Source organism: Dermochelys coriacea, chromosome 3 (genome assembly GCF_009764565.3).
Source record: "Dermochelys coriacea isolate rDerCor1 chromosome 3, rDerCor1.pri.v4, whole genome shotgun sequence".
Lineage (NCBI taxonomy): Eukaryota > Metazoa > Chordata > Testudines > Dermochelyidae > Dermochelys > Dermochelys coriacea.
The window spans coordinates 7229279-7253167 of NC_050070.1; the positions used below are offsets into that span (position 1 = coordinate 7229279).

Genomic DNA, 23889 nt, shown 5'->3' on the forward strand with positions numbered 1-23889 from the left:
GCCTCATCTCCTCATCTGTAAAATGGGGATAATGATACTGACCTCCTTTTGTAAAGCGCTTTTGAGATCTACAGATCTATGAGTATTTATAAATAAATTATTATAAATTAAAAACAGTCTAAATGATCCACTTGTAATGAGTAAATATTGCATAACCTAAGAGATATAGAGCTTAATTCTCATAAGAACGGCCATACTGAGTCAGACCAATGGTCAGTTTAGCTCAGTATCCTGTCCTCTGACAATGACTGGAGCCAGATGCGTCAGAGGCAATGAACAGTACAGGGCAATTATCAAGTGATCCATCCCCTGTTGTCCAGTCCCAGCTTCCGGAAGGCAGAGGTTTAGGGACACCCAGAGCATGGGCTTGCGTCCTTGATCATCTTGGCTAATAGACATTCATGGACCTACCATCCAAAATTCTCCACTCCATGGCGATTGGAAGGGAGGTTGCAAGGCTTCCTGATTCAGGGTCTCCCAACCTCAGTGAAAGTTACATCTCAGCCAGGTCACAGAACAAACATTAGAAATGAGATAATGAAAGGGAAGTTCTTTTGGACCAGACCTCAAGGTTCACAGGTTTGTTCTGAGGGTTTTTTATTCACACAAGAAATAGTGTATGACTCCTAGTGTCGATCAAAACAGTTATGGAACACCCTGCAAGGCAATACTGAGGCTAAAAGCTCTGTTAGATGGCATCATGAGACAATCAGCCAGGCAATCTTTTTACCATTTACCTGCATTCTTTCCCCAGGAATTTCTGATGCTCTGAGATATTAAAGGATTTGGCAAGAAAAATTTTCCACTTTTATTTTTTTTCTGTTTACCTGGAGCACTTTACAGTGTGAGCAGTAAAGCAGCAGTTATTTAGAAGCAGAGGTAGGCTGGTTCAGGGCTTGAGTGAGATTGTTGTGTATTTGTGTTACGATAGGTCTCAGAGGAACCAGCCAGGATTGTGGCCGCATTGTGTTAGATGGTGCATACTTACATCCAAAGACGACGTGGCCCCTGACATGAGATAGAATCATAGAAGATCAGGGTTGGAAGGCACCTCAGGAGGTCATCTAGTCCAATCCCCTACTAAATCATCCAGATACTTAGTCTGAGAAGACAAGTGATGTTTGCAAAGTTGTAAAATAATTGTAAGTAGATAAAGCAACTACCAGCCACCCCATGTGCCCCTCAAGCCATCAGCAACTGGCTGAATTCTTATAAGCAGAGATAGGTCTTAAGGCGAGCGTGATAGCCTTATGGATCAATCCTTGGAGGACACCCTGCGCATAAATGGGGCAGCACTAGAGAAGCTGGCGTTATTGACAGAGCAGAGGAAGCAGGAGTGACGCAGTAAAAATCAAGAGCAGACAGGTGGGGAGGGGGCAGATTTTTGAAGGAAAGGACAAAAGCTTCAGATTGATGTACTGAAATGGGAGGAACCTGTGGTGGGATTCAGATAGCAGGGTCTGAGGAGCGGAGGTGTGTTGATGTGGCCAGAGAGGTGGACAAGGAAGATCATCTTAGCAGCTGCATTTCATATGGATACTGTATCTTGCAGATGCTCATTATAAATTCTGTTTATGCCACAGGGAGTTTACTAATCTGTGAAACTGATAGTTTTAATAGACAAAGACATTTTGAGTACAGCACATCTGCTTTGTGCTGCCATGAAGCAGTCTCCATGCCGCAGTGCCACTGATTGAATTGTTTCTTAATGCCCCCCCTTTTATTTTTAGACCATATATTTTAATCCTAAAAAGTACTTGAAAGCTGAAATTGCCCATGGTTTGCAATGGCTAAGTAATCCTATCTTACTGTCAGAACATAAGAACGGCCATACTGGATCAGATCAAAGGTCCATGTAGCCCGGTATCCTGTCTTCATTGAGTGGTCGGAGTCAGATGCTTCAGAGAGAATGAACAGAACAGGGCAGTTATCGAGTGATCCATCCCTTGTCACTCATTCCCAGCTTCTAGCAAACAGTGGCTAGGGACGCTTCAGAACACGGTTTTGCATCCCTGCCCATCTTAGCTGATAGCCATTGATTGACTTATCCTCCATGAACTTACCTAGTTCTTTTCTGAACCCTGTTATGGTTTTGGCCTTCACAGCATCATCTGGCAAAGAGTTCTAAAGGTTCACTGTGCGTTATGTGGAGAAATACTTCCTTTTGTTTTTAAACCTTCTGCCTATTAATTTCATTTGGGGACCCTTGTTCTTGTGTTATGAGAAGGAGCAAATAATACTTCCTTGTTTACTTTCTCCACACCAGTCATGATTTTTATAGACCTCTCTCATATCCTTCCCTTAGTCGTCTCTTTTCCAGGCTGAAAATCTCTTTTCATATGGCAACTGTTCCATACCCCTCATAATTTCACTGCCCTTTCCGGTATCTTTTCCAATTCCAATATATCTTTTTTGAGATGAGGCCACTAGATCTGCATGCAGTATTCCAGCTGTGGACGTACCAGGGGTTTATATTAGGGTAGTCAATTTTGGTTGGATGTATTCCTGGAGGTTTCATCACATGGCATAATCTTTAATTGAAGATTAATTCCTGGAGACTCCAGGACAATCCTGGAGGATTGGCAACCCTAGTTTGGACAGAAAATATCATATTGCGTCTATATAATCTATCCCTTTCTTAATGGTGCCAAACATTCTGTTGGCTTTTTTGACTGCTGCTGCACATTGAGTGGATATTTTCAGAGAACTATCCACAGTGACTCCAAGATCTCTTTCTTGAGTGGTAACAGCTAATTTAGACCCCCATCATTTTGTATGTGTAGTTGGGATTATTTTTTTCCAGTGTGCATTACTTTGCATTTATCGACATTGAATTTCATCTGTCATTTTGTTGTCCAGTCACCTGGTTTTTGAGATCCCTTTGTACCGCTTCACAGTCTGCTCTGGACTTAACTATCTTGAATAATTTTGTATCTTCTGCAAATTTTGCCAATTCACTGTTTACCCATTTTTCCAGATCATTTATGAATATGTTGAATAGGACTTGTCCCAGTAAAGACCCCTGGGGGACACCATTATTTATCTCTCTCCATTCTAAAAACTGACCATTCATTCCTGCCCTTCGTTTCCTATCTTAACGAGTAACTGATTCATGAGAGGACCTTCCTTCTTATCCCATGGCAGCTTACTTTGCTTAAGAGCTTTTGGTGAGGGACCTTGTCAAAGGCTTTCTGAAAACCTAAATATAATATATCCACTGGATCCTCCTTGTCCACATGCTTGTTGACTCTCTCAAAGAATTCTAGTAGATTGATGAGGCATGTTTTCCCTTTACAAAAACCATGTTAACTCTTTCCCAAAAAATCATGTTCATCTATGTGTCTGATTATTCAATTCTTTACTACAGTTGCAACCAATTTGCCTGGTACTGAAGTTAGGCTGTACCTAACCTACCGGCCTGTAATTGCTGGTATCCCCTCCGGAGCCCTTTTTAAAAATTGGGGTCATATTAGCTATCATCCAGTCATCTGATACAGAAGCTGATTTAAATGATAGGTTGCAGATGACAGTTTGTAGTTCTGCAATTTTATATTTGAGTTCCCTCAGAACTCTTGGGTGAATACCATCTGGTCCTGGTGACTTATTACTGTTTAATTTATCAATTTGTTCCAAAACCTCCTCTAATGACACCTTAATCTGGGACAGTTCCTCAGATTTGTTACCTAAAAAGAATGGCTCAGGTTTGGAAAACTCCCTCACATCCTCAGTTGTGAAGCCTGATGCAAAGAATTCATTGGGTTTCTCCACAATGGCCTTATCTTCCATTTGTGCTCCTTTAGCATCTCAATCGTCCAGTGGCCCCACTGGTTGTTTATCAGGCTTCCTGCTTCTGATGTACTTAAAAATTTTCTTGCTGTTATCAGTGATTACAATACTTATGCTATTAGTTATACAGCATGCTAGATTGGGCTTTCTGAAATAAGGAGCTACTTCCGTTTACTCATAAGCATCTCCAAAAGGTGCTGAAGGCAATATACTGGGCTAATGAGTCTGCATGCAGTGCCATGCCCCTTTGCTCAGAGGCATTCCAGGGAAGTAGGGGAAATCTTTTGGTGCATGCATAACAATCTCCATGTAAACAGGAAGATGGGCAGAGATGAAAACTTATTACTAGCCAATATAAGGAACAGAAGTCTGTTAGCAGGGCTGAACTAACTTCTGGCCCTAAAGTTGGTTCCTCCAAACTGGGCATTGAGATCTGTTGGTGGTGATGGTTTAACCAGTTGCTGTTGTCCTGCGCTGAGGGTAAAACCTACTCACCCAACCCATTCCTCCTAAGAGCAGGAAGAACAAATTTCTGTGCACTGCCAAAGATACTGGCACCAAATTCAGCAAAGGGGAAGAATTTGCGGTGAATGCAAGAATACAGTAACTCCTCACTTAACGTTGTAGGTATGTTCCTGAAAAATGAGACATTACGTGAAACGATGTTAAGCAAATCCAATTTCCCCATAAGAATTAATGTAAATGGGAGGGTGGGGGGGCGGTTAGGTTCCAAGGAATTTTTTTTTTTTTTTTTTTGCCAGACAGGAGGCATTGTATACATTTTAAACAAGCAATTTAATACAGGTATAAGTTTTAAACAATTTTAAAGAAACAATGTAATATTACAATCATAGTTGCTGAGTATCAAGCAATGGGAGGTGCCCCTACCTTACCCCACACAGACACAGCCCACTGGCACATGAGGCAGGCAATGAGGCTGAAAGGTGCCATGGGCTAGGAGAAGCATGTTGCGCAGCAGCAGCTGCAGCTTCCCCTACTGTGCAATCACCAGGGGTGGGGGGCTCAATCCTTGCCCCCCCACTCTACCCCTTCCCCAGAACCCTCACCATTAACCTGCCTCTTCTCCCCCCCGCCTCCTCCTGCTTTACTCCACATGCCGCATCCTCACTCCTTCCCCTGCCTCCTGCCTGCGGCAATCAGCTGGTTTATGGCGTTTAGGAGGCAGGGGAGGGAAGGGGAGCCTGCGCGCTGAGTCTTCGCTCCTCCCCCCCTCCCTACTGCCTCCTGAACGCCACAAACCAGCTTATTGCCGCGGGCAGGAAGCGAGGGAAGGCGCTGATCCGCGGGGTCTGCCGGCGGGCGGGAGACGCTGTGGGGGTGGAGGGCATAGGGGAGCTGGCAGCAGGGCTGCCAGCTGTGGACAAAGCAGGCAGCCAAACGACGTTATAGCGGAGCATTGCCCAACTTTAAACAAGCATATAACAGGGTTTAAAAGAGAACTAGATAAATTCATGGAGGTTAAGTCCATTAATGGTTATTAGCCAGGATGGGTAAGAAATGGTATACCTAACCTCTGTTTGTCAGAGGGTGGAGATGGATGGCAGGAGATGGTTGGCAACTTGATCATTACCTGTTAGGTTCATTCCCTCTGGGACACCTGGCATTGGCCATTGTTGGCAGACAGGATACTGGACTGGATGGACCTTTGGTCTGACCCTGAATGGCCATTCTTATGAGCATTTTCTGTAATGGAACAGGGACATAGATTGAAACGTTAAGCGAGAGGACGTTAAATGGGGAGTTACTTTACATGGGCCACACTATCTATGTGATTGGAGTGGGCTATAGTGAAACACACAACTGGCCCAGATCAGAACAAGAAATAAAGAATTTAGTGAAAAATCTCTCAATCTCTCTCTCTCTCATTTTCACTGCTGGACATTGCCCTTTGTTTTCTGTTGTTCTGGTTCTGGGCCAGAGATTAATATCTCCTGTGTAGTATACTCCTACCTGGGCTGTACCTGCTGTATGGTGAAGCAGAGAACTGCCCTCTCTAGCACTAAAGAAAAGGAGTACTTGTGGCACTTTAGAGACTAACAAATGTATTTGAGCGTAAGCTGTCAGTTTCCAGGCACTAGAAATTGTCTAGCATCTTTTTAAAGTGAAACTTAGTGTCATTATGATGTTGGCTATCACACAATTGTCAAATTCACCCAGGGTTGCTTCTAAAGCTCTGTCATTTGATTTCCTGTTCTGGGATTAGCAGTATAGTTTAATTTTGTGTCCAGAAGCTGTTTCCACCCTCAATTCTGCGGAGCATAAAAGGATTTTCTTTTATGCTGTTATTTCTTTGTGCACAAAAATGTTTCTGGGCTTGCAGCTGTAAGAAAAAATAAATTAAAAGGTTTATTAACAAAATTGTTTTAATGTATTCTTGTAAACCCTAAAGAGCTATATATGTGAAGCAATGTATTGGGAAATCTATGGAAAAGACCTGAGTGGGGAAAATAGGTTTGTCAATCTGGTCAAATGGGCCACTTCACCTTGAATGGGCCGTGAAATATGTGTTAACTTCTTATGATAAATAATCCATTCCACCTTGTATTTAGCTGTGACACCTTTCCCAGACCTGGGGAAGAAATCTGTGTAGCTCAAAAGCTTGGCTCTCTCACAAATAGAAATTGAGCCAATAAAATATATTACGGCACACACCTTGTCTCTTTGGTCAAATAAAGTCAGTTGACCGCCTGTTGTTTAACCACGGTCAAATATTGTCAACTACTCCAGCAACAGTGCCCTGAGGTAGGCAGTGACCTACTTTTTGATTTCATCATGGTGCCACACTTTCATTTTTTAGCACTTCATTTCATTGGTTCACATTTTTCTGAGTTAAAATAACTGTCATTATTTTTTTTGTAATTACATGCAAGTCTCTACCTAAGGCTAAGTCTTTTGGAGACCATAAAGACTCTCTCTTCTTTGTTACTGTTGTTACTGTTCTAATTTATTAATGCTTTAAAATATTTGACATTATTTGACAAGTCAAATGCCCAACCCTATAGGAAAATAACTGAAACACCGGAATCAAGCTACTGGAAAATGCACATTGAAGGAAGGATGGTCTAGTGGTTAGGGCACTTAGATCTGGGTTGAATTCCCAACTTTGTCAAACTTTTGTGGGGCCTTGAGCAAGTCACTTAGCTTTGCTGTACCTTGGTTCCCTATCTGTAAAACGTTGCTAACGACCCTTGTAGCTCACAGGTGATCATACAGATAAATTTAATTAACATTTGTAAGATGATAGATATTCCCTTGATGAGGGTGAAGGGCCTGGAAGAACTTATGAGGTAGAGCAGTGCTGTTATCCCCATTTTACAGATCGGGAATTGAGAGAGAGTCTGTGGCAGAGCAGGAACTTGAACCCCCGTCTCCCAAGTCCTGGGCTGGTGCCCTAGCAGCTGGCTCATCCTGCCTCTCTGGAAGGGATTGCAAAGTGTTAGTTGCACTTACATGGGTTCTTTGTAACGTGCTTTGGGGTGAAAGGTGCTATAAAAGGGCAACCCAAACTGTTTGTGCCTTCCAGCATACTCATGAAGTAGAATCATAGAATCTTGGAAGTAGGGAGTGTCCTCATCTGCATTTTACAGACAGGGAGGCAGGGAGGTTGCATGTCTTTCCCAAAGTTACAGAGACAGCACCTGAACTGGGAGTAAAACCCAGGAGTGCTGGCTCCTAAGTTACATGAGAGCAGTTCAGCAATTGGAGCAGGGAAAGCAGTGTTGCCATGTCACTGGTGTAACATCCCCATTCTTCTTCCATAGTCTGTCATAAGCATCACCTAGCATACAAACATATCACCACGAGTCATATCCCTCATCAGCATAGTCATCTACTGGTGCTAGTTGACTGTGTTTTGTTGCACGTGGTTGTGTACAGTGATGTTGAGGCTATGTTTGTCCTAGGATATTAGAGAGACAATATGGGTGAGGTAATATCTTTTATTGGATCAACTTCCACTGGTGAGAGAGGCAAGCTTTTGAGCTGACACAGAGCTCTTCTTCAGGTCTGGACCAGAAGAAAAATTCCAAATTTGGCTGGTGGGGATTCACAATTGTCAACAGAGTTAACACTGATCACAATGATTCTTTCAGTAGCAGACTAATCTCCATATTCCACGTTCAGGGAGCCTGTAAATACTGGCACTTAGCCACAGTGCAACTCTAAAGTGGAGTGCTCACACCAGTGACTGGAAAACCAGGCACTGGTGGTTAAAGTATTATCTTCTAGGTGCTGTGGAGGTTAAAGCAGTGAGCACACTTCACCACAGAAAATTGGGGCAAGAGAGGGTCTCTGAAATGACTTCTACTAGAGACTTTTGATTCCCACTTTTGCAGACACCAAGTACTTCTCTGTCCAATCCCAGGGCCAGATTTCCCCCCTTCCACAGTAAAACCCATGTTTTCTGCACAGAGAGACCATGTTGCACCCTGCCCCTCTTTCATCTCTCCCACCAGTGACTTCCTAGCAACACATTGTACCTGGGACTCCCCTTGACCACACTGCCCCCAGGGATCTGCAGGCTGTGGTACCTTTAGAGAAGATTCCCTCGCAGTGGAACGAATGATATTGTCTCTTCAGCCCTGCCCAGTGTTGGGGCTACCCACACATGCAGTCCCTGTCCCTTCCCCCTGAATGGATCCCAAATTTACAGGAAAACGTTTTGTAGTGTCATAAGGGAGAAGTGGTGCCCTGGTACCAGCTGCTCGCTATTCAGTGTGGAAAGGATGAGATCTCTGCGTGGAGGGACCCTTCTATATGTGTATATTGGGGAAGGGTGGGCAGGGCAGGTATGATTTAGCTGTGAGGTCTGAATTTATTAAATGCCTCCTGCTTTGAAAGCTGGGTCATGATATAAGGAAACAATATGGCTGCACCTCGTCCCCTGAAGTTACAGATTACTAGGCTTTTATCTGTTGCACAGGTAGCAGTGTTGATCTTAGCCTGGGAGAATTTACTCTGTACTTACTAGCTCCTGAGATGGCTCAAATCCACAGTGATGATCCCTGAGGCCATAACATGTAAGTCACTTCAGAATGAATTTTCCATCTGCTCTTCTTTAAGCAGAATTTGCACGCTGGGCGACCTTCCAAATGTACCTTAAAGCACACACTGAATAGGTTTACTCTCCTTGTTCAGCTGCAAAGGAAAATCCTCGAATGCCCCTGTTTGCCAACAGATCGCAGATTTGGGATGTAATCTTTTCTTTGAGAGCCCTGTGAACGTATTTGTCCTAAACGTATAAAGCTCCTAAACCTAGGTACAGAGGTGTGTGCGCGTATTTCCTTCCTGTTGTTACACTCCAGCCAGTCGTCTTCATCTCCAACAGGTAGAGGAAGAAGGTGTATGTCTTAATTTCAGAGCAATATAGAAGTTTTTGATTTTTCTGTCTTTGTTTTAAAAAAATAAAATAAAGTAATGTTAGTGCTAGTGAATGATGCCATATTGACTGTCTTGGAGATGGAAGCCATATATTCAGGTCAGAACAAGTAGAACAGAGGTGGTGCCAATGAATGCTGCCTGCATGAGGTACTTCAGTACCAACCAGGAGAGGTTCACATCTGCCTTGTTTGAACAAGAAGGAAATTTGTTCATTCGCCGTGGCTCATTAAGTATGTGGCATCTGTGCTGAGTCTGCTAGCAAGGCTGATAGTAGCAGCTGTGGTGATGGAGGTTGCAATTTGCTTTACACCTGGAATAGAATAAATTATATAGCTCAGCATTTTTTTCAGAGGAGCAATTAAATTCCATGGCGGATTGATTAGTCGAGAGTAGATAAAAGGACATAGGCGAGAGGTGGAGAAGACAGGGATGGGTGTGCAGCAGAAGCATGTTTGGGTTTGTAACAGTAGCTCAGATCTAGTAGAGGAAGGAGCCATGTAGTTGGTTCCTTCTGGAAGGTTTGGTACATTCCCTTGGGATTAGATCAGTTGTGTTCCATTGATCTATTCAATAGAGAGTTATGTTTAATGCCAATTCAAGATCTGCTTTCCCTGAAGAGCTTGAAGTATCCAGGGTTCATTTCAGAAATGTGTTCAGAGAACAATGACATCTCATTAACTATGTGTGAGGGTAAAGGGGGAAGGGAGATATGTCAAAGACCAGGTGTGCTCAAGGGTCAAGTATGTGAAGGTGGAACTTGGCGACTTTGAATAGCAATGATGATGGCTTTCCACCAGTACCTGAGCATAAAACTGTCCTAGTACATTGAACTAGAATTCAAAAGCAGAGGGAACTGCGTTGGATTATAGGAGGGGGGCAGGTGCATTGTGTTCCTTCTTCTTTAGAAGGAAGCAAGTTGGGAAAATATCTATGGATTAGGACTAAGAAAGGTACTGCAGCGCAATAGGCCAACAATTTAGTTTTGTAGCCTAGTAGTGCAGAGCAAAGAACTTCCCAGGAAAGAGATCTTTGTAACTGGGAGCTTTGCTTTCAAAAGGCTTCTCTCTCCAATATAATAGAAGTGGCAAAGTAGGTTAACTAGTTAGAGGCGGTGGGGAATGTTTGCAGGAATAATCATTTGAGGAGTGGGATGTCAATTAGATCAGCAATTAGAGAACGTTATCACAATTACAGCTTCTGATCTCTTGAGAAATTTACCTGCCCTTTTGTGTAATTAGGTGTGTCAGGTACTAGTTGTTACCTTAAAATGGGACCATGGCTTTTCTCTAGACAGGATTCTGTTTTTAACAGAACTAAGTAGTTCTTTGGAGTCAGATTGTGTTGTCTGTGGAGTTAAATGAATTAATACACTCTTCCTGCTCAAGGATTTCCTTTCTGAAGGGGAAGCAACAGTCTCTTACCTAGTGGATGCTTATTACTCTTGAAAGTAAAACTGGAAGCTCTCATGCGAAAACCACCAGATTAGGCTTTTTCTTTTTCAAATGCTAACAACAAATGTCTGTCTTAATAAAACCAAAAGGAATGTCCAGCTGCATCTAGCTGGTGGGGGATAAAACCTTTGGTAAGGAAGAGCAGCCTGAAAGAGTTTCTACCGTGCATTCGTTATCACTCGCACGTATTTCAGACTGGCAGTCGATAGTCTTAACTGATTCCAAACCACATGTGTTGCATTTAAAATACCTCCTCACATTTTTTTAGTTTGTCATGTGGCCTTGGAGTTTGCACCATCAACAGAAATAGCTGAAGAAGTTTCAGGTTTCTAAATGCAGAGAGTTCTTTTACTTTCATGTTTTAGGACAGGGGCAGGTGGGCTTTGTTGATTTGTTTTGTGTAAACAGAATTTGCAGAACGGGGAGCTGCTGGAAAAATCAGGAGGCAGAATAGTTGTAAGCAATCATTGTCAAGGGTAATGGGCCAGAGTGTAGCATTTCCTTGGTATTAGTGCTGTTTTAGGGTCCTGGTCCTGCCTCTTTCCCACTGGATTCGGCCCTTAAGTGCTCTGTCTGTTTATGATGGAACCTCACTAATTATGTTTAGATCCAGGGCAATTTAATGAGGGTCGCTGTCAGCAACCCTGTGGGGATGACTCCAGACCCTGAGATGTCAAGCTTTCCTCTGACCATTCCAGGAGCACCAGGCACTGTCTCTCTGCACAACGCCGCCTTTTTTGTGTTGGTACTTTAGTGGCTCCCATCATCATGGTATCTGAGTGCCTCATGGTCTTTAATGTATTTATCCATCTAACCCTCTTGTGATGCAGGACTCGGCTATTATCACCATTGTACAGGTGGGGAACTGAGGCACAGGAGAGACTCAGTGACTCTCCCAAGGTCAAGCAGGAGATCTGCATTGTACCAGGGTTCCTGACATTCACAAAGCCCTTAATAGAGCTGCTTGAATGTCCTTCTGTAGCTGCTGTAAATGAGTGTGGGAGACAGTGCCAGGGTGCCTTACATGCTCCTGTGGCTCTGCTCTGTCTCCCAAAGGGGAGGGGAAATTAAGATAATCCTAGTTCATAGATTGTTACTAGGATAACCACCATAAGATATACTGGAAACTGAACTCTGGGGCCAGCAGGAGTGCAGACCAGAAGAGCAGCAAGAGGTGCTGACAGAATACTGGTTGAAGTTAGTTGTGGCACAGATAAAACCTGATGACAAAGGGGAGAGGGGCAGTAATGGGACTGAAGGTTAGAGACCTCCAAGGAAGCCCAGGGTGTGGCAGGAACTCCCTTTGTAGTATTTCTTTTGTCATGCCCATCATCATGGCAGACAGCACTCCCCCTTCTGAACTGGCACTGAACCAATGCCTTAGAATAATACCAGGGAGTTCTATGCTTTTGGAGGGTGCCAGATTTCTGATGAAAGGTCCTGTAGTGCTTGGCACGAGAGTTAGGAGTGATGACCTATGTTGGTCAGGTTTTTAGAGTTATTACAGTCTGCGTACCTCTAGTTTCAAGTGGATTCTCAGCTGGTGTACATTGTCATAGCTCCATTGACCTCCGCTGAGGCTGTGGATCAGTGTTCTTCACTTCCCATCCTAAACATTTTGTCACCCCTGTTTAAATGGCTGCCAGTGCTCATCCCAGAGACAGCTGCATTTCAGTGATGGAGAGAGCAATTCCTGGAAGTTTGGAGAGTGCTTCTGAAGCTTGGCGGCTGAGGAGCTGTGTCAATGTGAGTTGCTGCTAATGTCCTCTCCATCCATGAGTCACTCTTTCCTATAACGAATGGAAACATTTTTAAAATACGAGTTTAAATAAACTTTAAAAACTTTTTTGCCTTTAGTTAATCATTTGTCTCATACATTTGTGCATAATGAAACCTTTCTGTTCAGTAATACATAGCGACAGCAATGTGGCCCCGGGGCACAATGAAAGGATCCTGTTGTTATCAGTGCTCTCTGTGCATGACTGACAACCTCATGCAGAAAAATGAGAGATTTGCATTCACTGCCAGCCCTCCATCTCAGCACATACAAATGGAAGCTGGTGTGCAGGGAATGCTATTAAAATGTTCTGCTAGGAGAGCCAAGGCCTCCCACACCGATCATACTTACCAGGAAACAAGAAAACTGATTTAACCTTTTCCTGACTTCTTAGCCCTTTTAATCCTCCCAGCCTTCTGAGATGTCCACTGATGCCCTTTGCTGGGCAGCCTTATGAATTTGTGATGTCCCTTGATTTTTCACTGTCCTTGCTGCTTGTTCCGCTTCTAAGTGTTGCTGGTAGGGGCTGGGGAGGATTTGCATTTAATCATTAGCACAACAGGTGCTCTTGTGATGAAAATAGGTTTAGGAATTGTGGCTGTATTATCAGGATGGGTTATACTACCCCCCCCCTTTAATTATGGTTTAGCTCATTAAGATCTGAATCCTCGATTGATTTTCTGGTGTATGCTAACATTCTAAACTGAAAATTACTCCTGATATCTCTCCGACCCACACCCTGCCAAAGTGACATCTCTCTTTACCTTTCTGCCAGTTTTCAGCTATCAATTTGGGACAAGTTCTGCTTGTGCCTTTATTTCTTCTTTGTTAAATACCCACGAATGTACTGGAGCTTTGACCGGGCTCAGTGAGATATTAGTTGGTCTTCTTCAGCGCTGGAGAGTAGATTCTTGTAACGTTTCTATTGCCAGTGCAGCCTCTCTAGTGGATGCACTTAGAACCAAAGACAGTAAGTAAGATTTCAACTCACACTACGAGGATTGATGTGTGACTCCCTAATCATTGTTTAGTTGCATTTTCATAATGGCCATAGGGTGCCTATGACAAAGCAGTTCATAAAAGTGGTGTAGTATTTTTTATTTATTAGCATTGTGGCGTCACCTAGGAGCCCCTGTCACAGACCAAAACCTGATTGTGCTAGGCGCTGTACAAACACAGAACAAAAAGGTGGCATATCTTTGTTGTCTCTGCTTATTAGTAGCAACTCTCTCTACTGGGTGCTAGCTAGGACGTGCTGAAACAGGTTTCTATCTGGCTGGCTTCTGAAATTGGGTTACTACTTTTATTGTGGGAATTGCATGAGGAGCATCTCAAATCTTCTCCTTGTTTAGGTAAGATGTAAGATTTGTTTTCACTGGTGTCTAAACTTGGGTATCTTGGGCCAAATTCATATTGGTGGAAGTTAGTGGCATTTCACCAAGAGTGGCTGTGGTCCTTTATGATTGATTGAGTTTGATCAGAGCAATTTTAAGATCCCACCGGTTGAAAGTTTGTCCTTTACAATGTAAAGGTGAATATCAAATCAATAATTCAATGTAGCATGTCTTTATGATCCTCATGATTGTCTTTTTATGGTTTGTTTGCTACATATGATAAATAATACTCTTTTTATACAGAGCATTAATGTGTCCTAAGAACATCCATCATATATGGAAAACACAAATCAGTTATTTAATTCCCCACCCCCAGGCTTATTTTATAAGGCCAACTAAATTCAGACAAAAGGTGGTCATAGGAAAGCAGGAGTTGCCAATGCAGCAAGCTGGAGGTATATAATGCATGCCTGCATTTGGTCATAAGTAAAATTAGGCTGACCACATAAAGTTCCTCCCCGACCCCCCCCCCCCCCACTGTTCCCCCCCCTCCCGAGTGTTGCTTGTCCAAGTCGCAAATTCTTCATGCAATTGTATAACATGATCAGTTTTTAATTCAGATGGTGTCCAAGACTAGAATGGGGTATTTCGACTCTAATATGTAGTAATAGTAATAATTTGTAATTCTATAGTGCCATTTATCTAAGGATCACAACATGCCATAAACGTATGGGTTACTAGTAATATCTCCATTTTACAGGTGAGGAAACTGAGGCATGCAAAGTTTAAGTGACTTGTCCAGTGTGTCTCAGTGAGTCAATGGCAGAGGCAGGAATAGAAAATACGATTTATTGACTGCTATTCTCTATTCTGACTGCTAGACCACGCAGCTTTTATCAAGTCCTTTGATAGAACTGCCCTGCAGAAAGCTGTGCTTGTCTCATGAATCCTGTCATTTCCTCAGGTTTGTAAGTATTACACAAGGAGGTGTTAGACAAATAATAGCGAATCAGAATGCTGATGATTTTGACTGTACAGCTGCTTTTAGTAAATGTCTTTATTGTTTTATAGCTTAGCAAGGTGTCATTTTTGCTTTGTCTGACTCTGTTGTTCTTTTGTAGGCATGACAGAGTATCAGCAGCACAGAGATGATGAGAGAGACTGATGCTTATCCAAGTCTCTTCCAACTTGTTTTCAATTATGGCTGTTGATTCTCCATATTCATTGGATGGTAATGCAGGATGTCAAGAGCAGCGGTGAGAGGTCGACTTGATCCCATTGTGTTTTTGTTGCCATGACAACACTACAACACTACTAGCAACAGCCAGTTACCCAGCGATAAAGGGAGAAGTTCGGTGATTGATTCTAATTGGACCAAAAGTTGCCTTTGAAACAAAAAGGCTGGAGGCAGCCATCGTCACAACAAGAAGATGAAATTTCCATTCTATTGGCCCCTTATTAAGCAGGCACAATAACCTTTTCTTTTAGAAACTTGCTAATAAAAACTGTTTTGGTTATGGCTACTGATCCAACGTGATTGGGCACGCACTGATTCTCAGACTCATGACTGGGTATACCATGTTGCGGAATGGGGGAGTGGGGAATGGCGGCCAACCCTGGGTGTTACGATGGTCCAGTCGGATCCGGCTCACTTGGCTTAGCTTTACCCTGTTCATCATCCTCGTCTTCTTCCCCCTCATTGCCCACTACTACTTGACCACCATTGATGATGCGGATGATGCTGGCAAGCGCATCTTCGGCCCCCGCACCGGAAATGAGCTGTGTGAGGTGAAGCATGTCCAGGATCTGTGCCGCATCCGTGAGTCAGTCAGCGAGGAGCTGCTCCAGCTGGAGGCCAAGCGACAGGAGCTCAACAGCGAGATCGCCAAGTTGAACCTGAAAATCGAAGCCTGCAAGAAGAGCATAGAAAACGCCAAACAGGATCTCCTGCAGCTGAAGAATGTCATCAGCCAGACTGAGCATTCCTACAAAGAACTGATGGCTCAGAACCAGCCAAAGCTCTCCTTGCCAATCCGGCTGCTGCCAGACAAAGATGAAGCTAACTTGCCTTTGCCAAAATCCAACAGGAACTGCAGGCTGTACAACTGCTTTGACTACTCACGCTGCCCACTGACGTCTGGCTTCCCAGTGTATGTCTACAACAGTGATCAGTACCCTTTTGGTAGCTCCTTAGACCCTTTAATTAAGCAAGCCTTTGAGGCAACCGTCAGAACTAATGTTTATGTTACTGAAAATGCAAACATTGCTTGTGTGTATATAATTTTAGTGGGGGAAATGCAAGAGCCCATAATGCCAAAACCTACTGAACTGGAGCAACAGTTGCACTCTTTGCCATATTGGAGGACTGATGGACACAACCATCTCATCATTAATTTATCGAGAAAATCGGAAACTCAGAACTTTATCTATAACATCAGCACAGGGCGAGCCATGATTGCCCAATCCACCTTTTATGATGTACAGTATCGGCCAGGTTTTGATATTGTGGTATCGCCTCTAGTCCATGCAATGTCCGAACCCAACTTCCTAGAGATCCCACCCCAGGTGCCAGTAAAGCGAAAGTACCTATTCAGTTTCCAGGGAGAGAAAATAGAGTCTCTTCGATCCAGCTTGCAAGAGGTTCGTTCGTTTGAAGAGGAAATCGAAGGCAATGCCCCAGCTGACTATGATGATCGGATCATTACCACCTTGAAGGCTGTCCAAGACAGTAAGTTGGACTTTGTCTTGGTGGAATTCACTTGTAAGAACCAGCCTAAGGCAAGTCTGCCCACTGAGTGGGCTCTTTGTGGAGAAAGGGATGACAGATTAGAGCTACTGAAGCTATCTACTTTTGCACTGATAATCACACCAGGGGACACCCATCTATTGATCTCTGCTGGGTGTGCCATGAGACTCTTTGAGGCTCTGGAAGTCGGAGCCATCCCAGTGATTCTTGGAGAGCAAGTTCAGCTGCCCTATCATGATGTGATCCGATGGAATGAGGCAGCCTTAATCATACCAAAGCCACGTATCACAGAAGTGCACTTTCTTCTGAGAAGCATTTCTGACAACGATCTCCTTACCATGAGGAGGCAGGGCCGCTTCTTGTGGGAGACCTACTTCTCCACCTCTGACAACGTGTTCAGCACAGTCTTAGCCATCATAAGGACTCGAATTCAAATCCCAGCTGCTCCTATTCGAGAAGAAACTGCAGTGGAGATTCCTCACCGCTCTGGCAAAGCTGCTGGTACTGACCCCAACATGGCAGACAATGGTGACTTAGACTTGGGGCCTGTGGAAACAGAACCACCCTATGCATCTCCCAAATACCTTCGCAATTTTACTCTCACCGCAATGGATATCTACAGGAATTGGAATTCAGCTCCAGGGCCTTTCCACCTCTTTCCACACACACCCTTTGATCCCGTTTTACCTTCAGAAGCTAAGTTTCTTGGGTCTGGGACTGGATTTCGACCAATTGGAGGAGGAGCAGGTGGTTCTGGGAAAGAGTTCCAAGCTGCCTTGGGTGGCAATGTCCCAAGGGAGCAGTTCACAGTAGTCATGTTAACCTATGAGCGGGAGGAAGTGTTAATGAACTCCCTAGAGAGACTCAATGGACTCCCTTACTTAAATAAAGTTGTAGTAGTGTGGAACTCCCCCAAACTTCCCTCCGAAGACCTCTTGTGGCCCGACATCGGTGTCCCAATCATGGTAAGACATACCCAAATGCTCAATTTGGTTTGACGTTTTTACAGTGGGAAATAAGGTAGACATTTTTATCAGTTCTGTAACTTGGCATGTCTGCCAAGTAATCCAACGTTGTGCTGAAGTTTGTTGTTATGCTTTGGGCTTCAAACTGCTGTCAGGATCAGGATTTTCAAGAATAGGAGAGCCTAAAGTTAGGCTCCCGAGTAAGTGACCTGCTTTCCAAAGTGCTGAGCACCTAGTGGCTCCCATTGAAGTAAATGGAAGATGCTGGGTGTTTGGTACCTTTTGGAAAAACAAGTTGCCGATACAGGAGCCTTAATAGGAATTTAGGAGCCTGAAGTTAAATTCCTGTTTTTGATCTTTGCTCCAGCTGTTTCTTCATCACTGCTGCTGTTGTTTGAATCCAGTCATGCTTAGAGGAAAAATAAAAGGCTAATGCTTTACAAATGTTTAAAAAAAAAAAAAAGAGGAGGAAGATGGCACTTAAATGCACAAACTAAATGTGGTTTTTGTGCCAAGGCAGTTCTGAATATAATAGCACTTTGGAGCGATTAGGACATTATGCATGCAAAAATATTAATTGATTTTAATATTTATTTTATTATTATTTCTGACAAATCCTTCTGCATGTGTTTAAAGGGTCCAAACACAATAAGGAAAGAAAATTGCTCAGATAATTGCAAAATAAGCTTTCACATTAGTCCTCTCCAGTGCTTGAATTTTGGGAAATTCTTGCAACAGTTCTGCTTAAAAAGTATTAACCCTTTCATAGTTGGACAGTGGGGGCTGGGGCGGATTTTCTCTTTTGACTTGCTAATGGGTGTCATTTGTGAAAGAAAAAATGTTTTTCTCTGGATCAACCTCTTTTCTATATTATTCCAGCCATTTTTCTCTCCTTGCAAATATTATTTTATTCATTATTGATGTAGTGCCAGAGGCCTGCTTGCACTTTACAGACCATTAGAGAACAGGGATCCTAGTGTGACAGATTTACAGTCTAAGGCAATGGTCACCAACTGGTCGATCACGATTGACTGGTAGATCCCAGAGGATCTCCCAGTCGATCGTGATCTCTGACAGCACAGCGTGCTGCTGCTATGGCAGACTCCCTGCCTGTCTCAGCCCCTCGCCACTCGCGGAAGTAGCCAGCGTGGCCAGGAGAGCAGGGGTCTCCCTCCACGCACTGCTCCTGCCCGCAAGCATCATCCCTGCAGCTCCCATTGGCCGGGAGAGCTGCCGGGGTCGTGCTTGCAGAGAGGGACAGCATGCTGAGCCACATGCCTCCCTGCCCCCAGAGGCCGCAGGGATATATTGGTCCGTTCCAGGAGCAGTGTGCGGCTGGGGTAAGCAGGGAACCTGCCTTCGCCTCGCTACACCCGCCGCTGACCGGGAGCCTCTGGAGGTAAGTGCTCCGACGGGAGGCCACACCCCAGTCCTGAGCCCCCTCCCAGAACCAGCACTCCATACCCCCTTCTGCACCCCGAACCCCCTCCCACACCCCAAGCCCCAGCCCTGACCCCCCTCCCAGAGCCAGCACCCCATACCCTCTCATGCACCCCAACACTGCCCCAGCCCTGACCTCCCTCTAAAAGCCAGCACCCTGTACCCCCTCCTGCACCCTACCCCCCTGCCCCAGCCCTGACCCCCTCCCAGAGCCAGCACCCTGTATCCCCTCATGCACCCCAACACTCTTTCCCCTCCTGCACCCAAACTCCCTCCCAGAGCCCACACCCCCTTCCGCACCCCAATCCCCTGTCTCAGCCCAGAGCCCCCTCCTGCACCCAAACTCCCTCCTAGAGCTTGCACCCCTCACCCCCTCCAGAACCCCAATCCCCTATCCCAGCCTGGTGAAAGTGAGTGAAGGTGGGGGAGAGCGAGCAACGGAGAGAGAGGGCGATGGAGTGAGCAGGGAGGGGAGGAGCCTCAGGGAAGTGGGGGGGAAGATCCTGGATTGCCCTTAGATTCAAAAAGTGATCTTGGGTGTAAAAAGGTTGGAGACGTCTGGTCTAAGGAGTAAGATCTTTATAAGTTCATAAATCCTTTTTGAAAATATACCATATATACTTAGGGGCCTGAGGGCTTTTCTACAGGAACATTTACGTCTATACTACGCACCTTTTAGCGACATAGCCATGCCACTAAAAGGTGTGCAGTGTAGCTGCTCTTTGTCGGCGGGAGAGAGCTCTTCCGCCGACAAAAAAAACAATTTCACCCCCAAAGAGCGGCGGTAGCTTTGTCATCAGGAGAGCTTTCCCATGGACAAAGCTCTGTTCACACTGGCACTTTTCATCGGTAAAACTTTTGTCGTTCGGTGGCGGGGGGTTTTACACCCCGGAACGACAGAAGTTTTACCAACGAAAGTCCTGTGTAGACAAAGGCTTAGTTTGCGGAGAGCTGAGGCGTGAATCTACCCCGCACTAGCTTGCCATAGACTGTTTGCATGAACCCTGCTGATGTGCATTAACAGTTTAATATGCTTTGATGTAGCCGTTTCAAAGAGGACTAGATCAGAGCCCACTAACAAACTATTAAGGAGCATCAGCAGGGTCCACATGGGCAGTCAGTTCGTGCAGGCTAATGTGGGGTAGATTCACACCCCAGCTTGCCACATATCAGTTGTTCACGTACATGAGCCTTAAGTCTCATTGAAAGTCTATGGGACTCCTAATAGCGTGTAAACTTAAGTACGTGTGTAAGGCCAGGTCTATGCTAAAAAGTTAAGTCAACCCAGCAACATCACTCAGGGGTGTGAAAATCCCCCAGGGAAGACGGGGCTAGGTCAATGGAAAAACTCTTCCGTCATTCTAGTTACCACCTCTCGGGGAGGTGGATGAACTACAGGGACAGGAGAACCCTTCTTGTCGCGGTAGTAAGTGGCTACGCTGAAGCGCTGCAGCTGCAGTGATGACACAGTGCCGCTGTAGCAGTTTAAGTGTAGACGTAGCCTAATCCTTTGCAGGAGGAGGCCATAAATTAAAAGAATATTTTTGAACTTCTTAGCCAGTCTGTTTCCTGACTTCATTTTTACTCATATTGGGAGTCTGTCAAAGTAGTTAGCTTTATAAAATCCCCCTTCTTCTGTGGGGCTAATGAAATAAGAGTATAAACCCAGCCAGCTAGCTGGAATTGAATCACAGAAGTGAAAGGTGGAGGAGGAGGGGAAAACCTATCAAGCTGTATAGTTCATCCCTTTACAAGGGAAGAATATCGGATATTCAGATTATGAAGCAGCGTAGAATGTCTTTACTGTGGTCTATTGAGCAGATAGCCCAGTAAATTCAGAGAGCCAAGAATTGGCCTTAATTTTAATTACAGGTAGAAAATTGTCGTTTTTAACATTTCTCTCTTCCAATGCAAGCAATTACTAGCACTGTATGACTGCTAGGAACAGAGCAATAATACAGCTGTGCTAAAGCGATCATTGATCAAAGCACCTAAAACCCGAAGGCTATTGAAGTAAAGAAAATTACAGTGTAATGAGACAGAATGCAGCATGCATAGTATATCCTGGGCTGAAAGTCTAGCCACTGATAACCTTGAACGACAAGCCACTGGGTCAGCACATATTACAGGATGAAGGAAAGCATCCTGAAACCTGTGCATCCAGTGCAGATAATTAGTAAGGTTTGCTTCCATGTTGTGTTTTGTCACAGTTGGTCGAGAGGTCCTTCCCTCCCAGATGATCCCAAAAGTTCACCAGTCGTGCTGCTAGAGCATAGTAAATAATTTACGGTGAATAATTTGTTGTGATATTTTCTGCTTGCAGAATGCCTAGGAGAAATTGCCATGTCCTTGAATTTATTCTGTCATTTTTTTCCCTGTATGGTTTGATCACAAACAGTTCATTGAGTATTTGATACTTGGTATTTGAGCTGTGCTGCTTAGTTGTGGTTGGTCTCACAAAGTCATATGGTATAATTTCTGTTTCCCTATGGAGTGTAATTTACAATCAAGAGCAAGGCATGAAGAAGCCTCTGGGGCTTTGAATCTTTCATGGAGAGGGAGAAGGTAAACAAAGTTAGGAAACACATTTTACTTTTAAACCTCTTCCTTTTTCTCTGAGCCTTATATTCCATGCCTGAAGCAACATTCCTAGAAAAATCAGGCTACTTTGAGGTCTGTAGGCTGTGTGCAGAGCTGAAATTATATTTTACCTGGTCTCATTCATAGAGAGTAGGAGGGGGTGTGCATGTATGTTCCCATTTGGAAAGGATGTGATCAGATCCCCATGTAATTTAAGTGTGTCTGTGCCAGGGCTCTGGTGGGGACTTCTGAGAGATTGAGCCCTCTCTCATGGCAAAATAGTTCCCCATCCCATGTAAAAATACCATGTAAGAATTCTCATGTATGTGAGTGTAAAATATGCTTCCTTCAAGTATTTGTATGAGTAGAACTGTGAATTAGCAGAATTTTCATTGAAAGTGATCTTGGAGGGGTGTGAATTTGCCAATGCAAATGCATCTAAAAATTTGATCATATTCAAACATTTTTCTGCAGTGTTTTCCCAGCCCTGGATATCATGCTGTCTCTAGCATCAGGAGTTATCCAGCAAATTTGCCTGATTCATTTGGCTAAAGCTAGTTTGCAAGAGGGATTAAACCTTTCTGGCAGCCATCAGCACTGATTCAGCTCTGCTGCATTATCCTCTGTTTGTCAGAGGGTGGAGATGGATGGCAGGAGTATTCTCCACCAAATGCATCCGATGAAGTGAGCTGTAGCTCACGAAAGCTTATGCTCTAATAAATTTGTTAGTCTCTAAGGTGCCACAAGTACTCCTTTTATTTTTTAGATCATTACCTGTTAGGTTCACTCCCTCTCGGGCATCTGGCATTGGCCACTGTCAGCAGACAGGATACTGGGCTGGATGGACCTTTGGTCTGAGCCAGTATGGCCATTTTTATGTTCTTATGTTCTTAGTCTTGTGTTCTTAATTTTGCCACAATTTTTAACACCATGTCAGTTGCACTTAGCCACAGAGAATGCAACTGCTATTTCTCTGCTATGGGGGAAAAGGGGAAAAAATAAACACATTCAAATTAGATCTCCTTTACTGGGAGATACTAATCATTCCTCTGACTTTAGGTAAGGTGCAGCCACTCTGTGCTGTTCAGTTAACTCCTGAAACAGGGACAACTTTTCTTACAGGTGGAATGGAAGTTAAGAACACAGGAGAGCTTAGGAGAGAGAGAGAGATTGATGATGATGCGTTAGCTTTCACATTCTACCCATGCCCCACATGCATGGGTGTGTGCACATCCTGAAAAGATTCCCTAATTCAGAAAAAGAATTTGTCATTAAGGATAAAATATTGCCGAGGTTGTAGAGGAGGTTCCCAACTTCCCCTTTCAGGATCTCCCCTCTCAGGGATCCCTAAACAGTGAACAGGGAATGGCAAGGAATAACATTCCCTGCTTTGCAATTCCCCGAGAGCCCTTTTCATCCAGTTGAGGGGTTAAGGGAAACAAAATAAACCATCTCAAAAAGACAGACCACTCACCCAACCCTTGCAAATAGTAATAAAAACCAGGGAGTCAACCTGAACCTGAGATCAATCGGATTCAGAGAGGTTTTTTGAGGGAACCGGAACTGAACCCGAACTGAAAACCTCTATCACATTGAACCCAAACTGAAACCAAAGCCAATAAAACAAAAACCAGTAGCTGGTTCAAAATAACAGGTGCAATAATCAGGTGCTGTTCCAAGCCTAGAGAGAAAGGACAGAGACCACACTTTCCAGGAAGCCATTGAAGCAGATGAGAAGAGAGGAAGGAGGGGGAAAGAGAGGGGTTCTGGGATTGGTAGTTCTCCTGTCTGTTTTGCCAAGTAGAGGACTGCCCATGGAAGGCCTGTAACTAGAGCTGATCCTGAGAATAGAAGGGTGTGCTGTCTTCCAGGTGCTAAGATACGGGATGTAGACCTGAGGTTGAAAAGGATCCTAAAGGGAGCGGGAAAGAATCCCCTAATTATCCTTCATGTGGGAACAAATGATACAGCCAGATTCTCGCTGGAAAGTATCAAGGGAGACTATGCTAGGCTGGGGAAGACGCTTAAGGAAATTGAGGCTCAGGTGATCTTAGCGGGATCCTTCCTGTTCCTAGAGAAGGGCAACAAAGGTCTGACAAGATTATGACTGTCAACAGATGGCTTAGGCAGTGGTGCTATAAGGAGGGCTTTGGGATGTATGGCCACTGGGAGGCATTCACGGACAGACGTCAGTTCTCTCGGGATGGACTTCATCTGAGTAGGGAAGGAAATAGACTTCTAGGATCGAGGCTGGCACAACTGATAAAGAGAGCTTTAAATTAGGAATTTGGGGGAGATGGTTGGGAGATGTCCAGAAAATCTCCACGCCAGATTTTAGCACTGAGAGGGAAGAAGATGAAGTAAGAAAGGATACAGCCATGGGTAGGAGAATGTATATAAGGAGCGAGGG

The 23889-nt window shown here is 44.3% G+C and overlaps 1 protein-coding gene across 5 annotated transcripts in view; it reads left to right on the forward strand.

Moving 5' to 3' along the window:
- EXTL3 (exostosin like glycosyltransferase 3) overlaps positions 1-23889 on the forward strand; it is a 242058-nt gene that overhangs the window by 147214 nt on the left and 70955 nt on the right. For 4 of the 5 annotated variants that reach the window (XR_006279658.1, XM_038394993.2, XM_038395005.2 and 1 more), the window contains one exon: positions 14870-17459. Coding sequence is in view for 4 of the 5 variants with exons in the window: in XM_038394993.2 (XP_038250921.1) it covers positions 15312-17459 (2148 nt within the window). In the remaining variant the exon portion in view is untranslated. Of the gene's footprint in view, positions 1-14869; positions 17460-18751; positions 18878-23889 lie in introns of those variants that run through there. The other variant, XM_043510073.1, reaches the window with a different exon arrangement.